This window comes from Octodon degus, unplaced genomic scaffold (assembly GCF_000260255.1).
Source record: "Octodon degus isolate 3935 unplaced genomic scaffold, OctDeg1.0 scaffold00029, whole genome shotgun sequence".
Lineage (NCBI taxonomy): Eukaryota > Metazoa > Chordata > Mammalia > Rodentia > Octodontidae > Octodon > Octodon degus.
The window spans coordinates 1824743-1834319 of NW_004524605.1; the positions used below are offsets into that span (position 1 = coordinate 1824743).

The window sequence follows — 9577 nt, forward strand, 5'->3', positions numbered from 1 at the left end:
GAGTACACATTTGTCTTGGTCAGGTTGGGGTGCCACACACTGGATGGCTTAAACCATCCTTGTTTGTTTTTATTGGTTCTGGAGCTGTTCCAAGAGGTTCAGTATCAAGAGGCCAGTCAGCTTCCTGACTGAGGTCTCTCTGGCTTGTCAATGGTCAACTCACTGTATCTCCCTGTGGTAAAGAGGGAACTGGCTTTGGGTCCTCTTTTCTTTTTTTTAGAACAATAATCCCAACATGGGGCCCACTCTCGAGACCTCGCCTAAACCTAACTAATTCATCAAGGCACCCTTCAAACACTATCACCATGGGGATGAACATCAACCTGCCCATTTGGAGTAGGGAAACACAAATACTCAGTCCATTACAACCTTAAAGTTGAGAAGTACAGAACCAAGACACAGCCACCTTTCTCCCTACCCAGTAAATACTGTGATTTCCTAAAGCACCCCAAACTCTGTGGGCATCCTTGACCTTGCAGTTGACTTGGACCTACAAGAAAACACCTAGTTGTAGTATGTTGGATTGCCCCAAAATACTTGAATGCTACACAAAAATTCTGACCATCCATCAGGACACCCCATCATTATGTAGAAACTCTGATACCTCAACCATGTTCCCCAAAGACAAGAAGACATTATAAGATCAATGTGGCATCTCAGGAGACCATAGCTCCTCAAGAGACTGGGACTTGTCCAAACATATTCTACTCTAGGGCATACTGATTCCCACCTCCAACCCAGACCCTCAGAGAAATCTAACTCCCAGAATCCTCTGATTCTATCCCAGATAGAAGGATGTAGTGGGGGAGGAGCCTTAGGATCTAGTCAAACTGCCATGAATTCAAATCCCAGCAATACTGCTTAGTTCTTATGTGACTGTGGGATTTCTGTGTAACATCTCCGTTTTTTAATTTCACCATCTGTGGTCACTAACACAATCAATTTTCCTTATTTGGGGTAGATATGTTTCATAAAGTCACCAGAAATGCTGAAATGGTGAATAGAGAGCTACTACCTGTTCAGTAGCCTCTTTATACCAGTGAATGTTTAACCTTGTGTTAGGTATGTTTTGGTATTCAGTTTCATTTTGTTTGAATAAGCACTATTTAAAAATATTACATTTAAATTATATTTAGTATTTAAAACACAATAACATTTGAAATATATTATTGATTCGTTAGTACCAAGCTCAGCCAATGGCACAGTAGCTCATACCTGCACAAAGCTTATCTCAGACATGGAATTTCTCTGTAAGCACATGACAGCATGTCTGCTTTGAGGAGCTTAGATGGCACTTCACACTGCACTTGGGGTCACTTTAAGCAGCAACATCATTGATAGAGGGTTCTAACTAATTAATTCCCATTCTACCCCCTTACAGTGTATTCTGTGTACCCTTGAATGATGGTACAGCAGACCAAGGGTGGGTGTTTCTCAGAGAGAGGCTATTCAGATGCCAGCCTGGTCATGTCCCTTGTGGGGCTTAGCTAAGGTGTGAATTAGCTAAGGAGGGTGCGAGGCCTCTGTTAGGCCATAAATCAATCACCGTGGAACTGCAGTTTAGGGCTCAGTTTAGCCACCATGATCAGGGTTTCCCAGTCTTGGAGCACAGACAGAGCAGCCTATTGCATACACTGTCCGGATCATTCAATCACACATTCAGTCAGCAGCACTCCGAGGTTAAACATTCCAGTCCACTTCCTTGAGGGTGGCCTTAACTAATAAGTGACCAAGCTCTTCTTCTGCTCAAACTGTGTAGAGCTGACAGACTGACTAAGTGGGTTGCCCACAGGTCTTACTGGAATTAGGCAGGCAGGCAGACAGGCAGACAGACAGACAGACAGACAGACAGCATTCTCCTCCCTTTGGGGTTCAATGTGAAACATTTGAGTGGGGAGCCTGGAATCCTCCTCCAGACCTCCTTGATAAATCTTGAGGGTGCACCTTCCTATCAGGCCCTGGAGAGGTCCTTGCACCTTCCATGAGGGCCATGACTGGTGACCAAAGAGGCCAGCATGTTCTGTCATCTTGACTGATACACCAGAAACACTGACACATCACCCAACATTTGAAGGTAGATTTATTTATGTCAAAGAGCACCAATTGGGATCATGCCCAGAATATCAGGCCTTGACCTCTGGTGGTCTTGGGCACTTGTGGCACAAGCCAGCAGGAAGTACAGGGCAGAATGGCTTGTCCATTGGGGGTTGGTTGATACAGCATGCATCACAGTGACCAGCCGTTTCTAAGAGACAGGAGTAACTGTATCTGGAGCAGGAACCATGACCCAGGCAACTAACAAACTGAAGCAGACCAAGTTGGGGGCATTTTCTGCTACATGAGAAGCCCCAGGATCTGCAGTCAGCAGGATGGAGACCCAGGAATTCCAGGCTGAAAGCTATCATGCTCGAGACCTAAAAAGAATCTTTGTTTCAGTTTAAATCTCCAGGCAGGAAAAGACCAAGCCCCAGTGAAAGAATTCAGGTAGAAGTTGTCTTTTAAAGCAAGATATTGTAGTCTTGTCTTCTCTGTCAAACGACACGACGTAACAGGAGTTTATGTAAGGTGCTTCCCTAGGCAGCCCTACCACTCACACTAAAATTATAAAAGTGTCTAAGCTACAGACCAAAGAGCTGTCAACAGCCAGGGACTTTGGGATCACATTCTGTTGCCTCAGATCTTTTTCATATTGATTTCATACTATGTTTGCAATCCGCAGAAAGAGTGTGTGTGTGTGTGTGTGTGTGTGTGTGTGTGTGTGTGTGTTTAATGTATTTTAGTACAGGGTCTACAGGGTGTCACCACATGGATCAGACTTGTAGTGACCCTTCTGTTTTCAGCCTCCCAAGCACTGGGATTACAGGCATGCACCACCATGCCCAGTCTCCATCGCTGTCTCAGGGCACCCTGGGGATGAGGATTGAACCTAAGCAGGTACTTCAGTCTGCTGAGCTATTTGGCCAGTCCAAGAATGTATCTTTGTTGGAGAAATGTCACAGTTGGTTTTTTCCAGAAGGACAACTTTTCAGCTCTCAGCCCCAAAGTAAACTTTTAAAAATTTTTAATTAATTAATTAATTTTTTGGATACGGGGTCTCACTGTGTGATTCAAGCTGACCTTGAACTCATGGTATGCATCACCATACCTGACCCCAAATAAACTTTTATTGATGAATATTTACATGAGATGACAAACTGAAAATTAAGTGTACAACAGCAAACGAGTCTATGCACTATTGGAGTGCCCTTGTCCCCAGTTGCTGTGTCCATGAGCACAGGAACAAAGAATGTTCAGCTGTTGAGGAATCGGCCCCAGGGGCCCCAACTTGGCCTGGATCTTCAGGGACACTGCAACCTCCAGGGGTGGAGGATCCAATTACATGCTCCCAGTCATCCAAGCTGGAGCCAGGGGAGCCAGCATCTTCCTCTAAGCCCTCTCCCATAGGGAGGACAGGCCGCTCAGTCTTCAGCTGAAGAAGCTGTGACTTTCTCATCACTTACAGTCTGGCAAGCAGCTATTAGAGACAGGAGGTGACTGAAAAAGCCAGCATCAGATAAGAAGGGCTGGGAAAGTATGTGAGGGCAGTTAGCGGCAGCCGCAGCCTGAGCCACATGGACACCTACACAGACAGTGACATTCGGAAAAGGAGACCTGCTAGTCCCTCTGCATCTGACCAAGCTCAGGGGGGAGACTGTCTCTTGTTGGACCTGCACGAGCCTTCCCTTTAGATGTGCTGACCGCCCCACAAGGATGCAGCAAATGCATTTCCATGATGGACTAGAAAAGCCAGCGGTGAGAACACTGGGTCTAGACCAGCAAGTGCAGGCACCTAAAAAGCTTGGCCAGAAGCTCGGATACAAGAGCCACCCTTCCTGCCACCTCAAGAGAGACACTACTTGTCAGACCTCTAGGATCCTCCCGAGTGGCCCCAGCCTCCAGCTCTGGGCTAGTTTCTTTCCTGTATCTGCGCACTGTGGTCTATGAGTGCATAATAAATGCCTCTGAAGGGTGCCGGGGCGCCACGCTGAGCCCCATAGAGGCGCATGGGCTGAATTGGGTCCAGAGACAAAGCAGCCTTATTTTATGTCAATTCTTTTCTTTCTTTCAGTACTGTGACTTGAATTCAGGACTTGCACTTGCCATGCAGACGCTTGTGCCACTGAGCTATATCCTTGCCCAAGCAGCCTTATTTTAAGACCCAGAGACACAAATACACCCCAGATATGTCCAGTGTCTCACTTGGCCCCACGGACACCAATGTTTCTAAGATACACAAACTAAATGCTGCTACTGCAGGTGCTGGTTGGAGCACTCTTCCTACAGGAAGCTGCGGGGGAAAGGACAAATTAAAATCTAGAGGATGCAGATGAATGTCTAACCAAAGTATGAGGGATTTAATACCATATGACTACAGAACGCAGCAAGCATATTTCGGCCATAGAAATAGAAAAGTACGCGATGGAGAAGGCAGTGGACAACTAGGGCTATCAGTTACTTGGGAAGTCACAATTAGCAGGAGTTTAAACCATGAAATGATATTTTATTTTTGAGTAACTGATCTCCTGTGGGCAGATCCTGTAAAAACATCCTAGTTGGATTCCATTGCTTTTAGTAATGATACCTTATGTAAAACACTTATTCATTAGTGAAAAACATCTAAAGCTTTATTTTTTTTCTGCATTTAGGGAAGGGTCTACAGGGTATTCAGGGTCTCGCTACATAGATTGGACTCAGAGTGATTCTCCTGTTTTATAGCCTCCGAAGTGCTGCGATTATAGGTGCACACCACCATGCCCAGTCTCGTTCAAAGCCTCAGCGTGCCCCTGGTCCCTATGTCTACCTAAGCAAGCACTTTAATCCGCTGAGTTATTTGGCCAGGCCAACATCTAAGATTTTAATCTCTTCCACAGTATTTCTTGGGGTGGTGCATGATGTGGTTGCAGTCCTATACACCTTGTCTCTGTCCCTCTTTGAGAACTACTCTTTCTGCATAGTTGGAGCACAAATCCAGGAGATTCTCTCCTTGAGCTCTCCTTGGCTATGTAAGGAAGCTGTCCCTCCCGTGTCACTGTTTGCAGACTTTCGGGCCAACACTGACTTCTCTGTGGCAGGAATACCGAAGCTAACTCCCGTACAGCTTGTGTCTTTGGGTTCCTCACAGGTCCTTCTCCAGGGACCGCCTCTCTGTGACGGTCTCAGAGCACGGAGACCCAGTTCTCACTCAGTTGACCTCAGCCCTGAAAGCCCCATCAACTGGAGTTCACACTGCAGCCCAACGGATGGTATCCCTTCTAGCAAGTATCACTTCTGCCTTGGGTGTTACCAGGATGTCGCAAGTCAGCTGCAGGACCACACCCTGGTGACTGCTAGCAGCAAGTGCCTCCCGTTGTTGTGGGGAGTTCTTGGGGACCAGGAAGCCCCTCCCAGTGGGGTCTGGTGGCAGGGGCTAGTCGGTTCTGCATGGCTGCTGCTTCCTATTTGAGTGCACTTACTGTACTGACTGGGGGATGTTGGGTTTGGACCTGATGGGATTACCTCATCAGATGTTCAGAGGAAGTGGCCAGCCTTAACCCAGCTCTCTTGACCTAGAGTTGTGGGTATTGATGGCGAATTTCCCTGTGTGTCCTTATCCACAGCTTGCAGACAGCAGGAACCCCACAGCCACCCTGCAGTATGTCTCCCACCTTTTGCTTCATTCCCATTATGTGGAGAGCAGTCCGCCACTAAGGCCAGCTCACGCACGTGTGTGCTGAGGCGCAGCGGGAAGCGGGGCTGCGGCCCCGGCATCCAACCACTTATATCTGGGGGTGCAGCTGGCCACACGGACGGCGCTGAGGGCTTTCCTTGGTGCAGGGCCTGCTCTTGGTTTCCGCATTCCACACTGAGCACCTTCTTCCCCCCTTCTTTCAGTAGACTAGCTCCAGCCTAGTACTGAGATTACTCTTTCTTATTTTTATTTTTTATTTATTTTTATTTTTATGTTTTTTAAAGAGGATAAAAGTGATAATAAAAATTAGCAATGATGCAGAATTTCACTAAACAAAATAATAGGAATTTGACAATATTTGTCATATTGCATAGTGTTCTCTTCAACTTAGTTGTTTAGATTACCAGATTGAGAATACTCTAATCTAAAACATAATTCACAAGAAATCTCTTCCAATCTCAGAAATTTTGTGCTGATTTTTTACTAATTTAACTCCTAGAATGCTAAGGTACCTCGCAATTCCCATATTATCATGGTGAAAGTGTCATGCACGTCCTACATCCTAGCTCCGAAAGCATTGCCCATAACGTTCTCTGCACCAGCCAGCTAAGCCATTTAACCTCTCTTCCCCCCTCCAGTTACGTACTTCAGCCCTTTGCTCCTACCAGGAATGCTGTGTCTGCTCATCTCTCCTATCCAGACACTTCGCATTCATCCAAGGCCACTGAAAACCCAGTGTCATCTCTGACTCTTCCTGTCTGGATTGATTTCTTGATGCTGGGCTTATCATTCCGGCATACCCCATAACCTTACTCTCTAGAAACCTCTCTTTCCCCTTCTAAATACAATACCAAATGCCACAACTCACTGATATTCTTCCTTTGGGTCACATAAGGGAGAGAGGTGTCTCTGAGTAGAATCCGGTGCAACAAGTTCGTTAGCCTGCTCAGCCCCCGCAGCTGAGGACAGACCGCAGCTTGAAGCTGTGTTATGAGGTAGAGAATAAGCACAGCTGAAAAGCAGCAGCATGCTGAAGGGAGGCAAGAGACCTGGAACGGATCCGAGCTGTATAAGGAGCATTTGCCCAGGTAAAAAAGAATTAATGATCTTGAATAAACCACATGCCTTTGCCTTCAGTTTGTCCTTTTGCTAAATGAAGTTAGGATTTACCTGTTCAAATTATAGTTGTTGATGCATATTAATTATACAAGTGAGTGGGTTTCACTGTGACATTTCTATACATGTGCATGCTTTGACTGTGTCCACTCTCCTACAGTGCCCTGGCCTCCCCTTTGATCTAGGTATGTCAAGCTTGTAGGTTTTAACACACAAGAACTGAGAAAGTACATGTGAAGCAGGAGGCTAGTACCTCGTGCTTGGTGAATCAGTAGGCGGGAGCTAGTGAAAATCTGGAGGCAAAGCCTTGGAGACATGTAAGGAAAAGGGCTCTGTGCCTGCATTTGGGCTGCTAAGTGTACAGATTCCATGAGTGAGGGAATCTAATTTAAACTCCGAGTCACAGGCTCATCTGACTCCTCTTTTTGTTTTCTTCTTCTACTAACAACACAATTATTTATTTTGAGGATGAAAGAAATAGCGTATACAAAAATACTTTGTATGTACTAGATGTCCACTAAATGTTAGTGAAATATGAATTAAGCACATCTATCAAATATAATTAGATACTACAAAAACCAATCAGCTCTTTTTTATAGTGAAACAAATTGTGTATGATTAACTAACATGACTTAATGAAACACAATGGTAAAAACATTACCATAAAAATTCTGCTCAAATGATGACAGATCGTATCAATTTCATGTAATTTATGTTTGAAATTACATTAATTAAGAAATCAAACTGATCTAGTGTTCTTAAAATTATAATTTCTAAATGATTGGGCTGTGGATGAGCTATTGCGTACTGTGCATAAAGCCCAGGTTTCCTTTCTAGCACTGAAAACAACGGCAATCTTTTAACAAAGGGTGGAGCTTAAGTAATTAAATCTTTATTTTAAAGCACATTTATCTCCCTCATAGATGTGGGCAGAATCAACCAGACAAAAACCACAGAATTCCTCCTCCTGGGACTGTCTGGGAATCAAGAGCAGGAAGAGGTGCTCTGCGGGCTGTTCCTCTGCACGTACCTGGTCACCATCACCGGCAACCTGCTCATCATCTTGGCCATCACCTCTGACCCTCACCTCCACACGCCCATGTACTTCTTCTTGGCCAACCTGTCTGGGGTTGACATCTGCTTCCCATCAGTCAGTCCCCAAGATGCTGGTGAGTCATGCAGTGGGCAGCGAGTCTATCTCTTACACACAGTGCATGGCCCAGATCTACTTCTTCATCACTTTCATCAACATGGACGGGTTCCTGCTGAGTGTGATGGCCTATGACAGATATGTGGCCATCTGTCGTCCACTCCACTACACCCTGATCATGAGGCCCAGACTCTGTGTCCTCCTGGTGGCTGTCTGCTGGGTCATTACAAGCCTGCATGCTCTCCTCCACACTCTGCTCATGGTTTGACTCAACTTTTGCTCCAACAACACTGTGCACCACTTCTTCTGTGACCCCTACCCACTCCTGAAGCTCTCTTGTTCTGACACCCGCATCAATGACATGGTGGTCTTCACTGTGGGTGGGTTGGTGTTTCTGACACCATTTACATGCATTGTCATTTCATATGTCTACATCTTCTCTAATGTGCTGAAGTTGCCCTCGGCCCAGGGAATAAGGAAAGCCCTGTCCACGTGTGGGTCCTGCCTCACTGTGGACTCTGTCTTCTATGGGGCAATCTTGGGCGTCTACATGAGACCTTCATCCTCCTACTCAATTCAAGACACAGTGGCCACTGTCATCTTCACAGTGGGGACACCTCTAGTCAATCCTTTCATTTACAGTCTGAAGAATCATGGCATGAAACAAGCTATATGGAAACTAATAATTAGGAGATTAGTTTTGTCAAGATTCTAGAATTTGAAAATTTTAGAATGGAGACAACTAAGAACAGAGAGGCCTACATAGATATAAAACTTACAACTGTTCTAATTAGTGATACTGATCACTCCTTATTTTTATTTATTTATTTATTTATTTATGTATTTAGTGCAGGGTCTACAGTGTCTCACTACACAGATTGGACTCGTAGTGATCCTCCTGTTTTCAGCCTCCCAAGCACTGAGATTACAGGCAAACACCACCATGGCTGGTCTCAATCGCCTCCCTGGGAGTGGGACCTGGGGGATGAATCCTTGTCCTTGCATCTGCCTAAGCAGGTGCTTTAGTCCACTGAGATGATTATTTATTTTTAAATAGGAAGTTGATGAGTGTTCCTAAGTGATAGCACCATTAATTTATTATCTACATTAGAGGCTAATTCTATGACCCTTATTGTATAGATTAAAAGTATACTGAGGTTCAGGTGAATTAGTTTTGTTGACCCAATATGACGTTTGGATGTATTATTAAGGGTAGGTCCAGAAATATAGTTGACCACCCACCAAAAATACATCTGGAATTGCCTGTGTCAAATAGAGCCACATATGACCACTGAAGTGTCACCAGTCTCACGGCAATGATCCTATTGTGTGTAGTAGTGAATTAAAAATATGCTGGAACTCATCAAATACTTCGAAATACTAGGACTATCTTAGTGTTAACTGTCATGAAACCACATGAGGCAATAGTAAAAATATTTCCATTTTACAGAACTAGGGGATTGAGTCATGCAGAGATTAATTTGTTTTTTAAATTTTTTAATTTTTTCCCATAATTTTACTGAGAAACAAATAGCAAGGAGACAGTTTCAAACCAAATTGGTAGGACAGTTTCAATAATTAACACATTGCATACATTCTTCCTA

At 44.8% G+C, this 9577-nt stretch overlaps 1 protein-coding gene across 1 annotated transcript; it reads left to right on the forward strand.

The window, feature by feature from the left end:
* The first annotated feature begins 4404 nt into the window (after window positions 1-4404).
* On the forward strand, window positions 4405-8688 carry LOC101564286 (olfactory receptor 1G1-like). Its single transcript, XM_012514295.2, is given in 5 exon segments — window positions 4405-4451; window positions 5162-5282; window positions 6984-7008; window positions 7747-7972; window positions 7974-8688. Coding segments are annotated over 5 exon segments (1134 nt in total).
* Window positions 8689-9577: the final 889 nt, after the last annotated feature.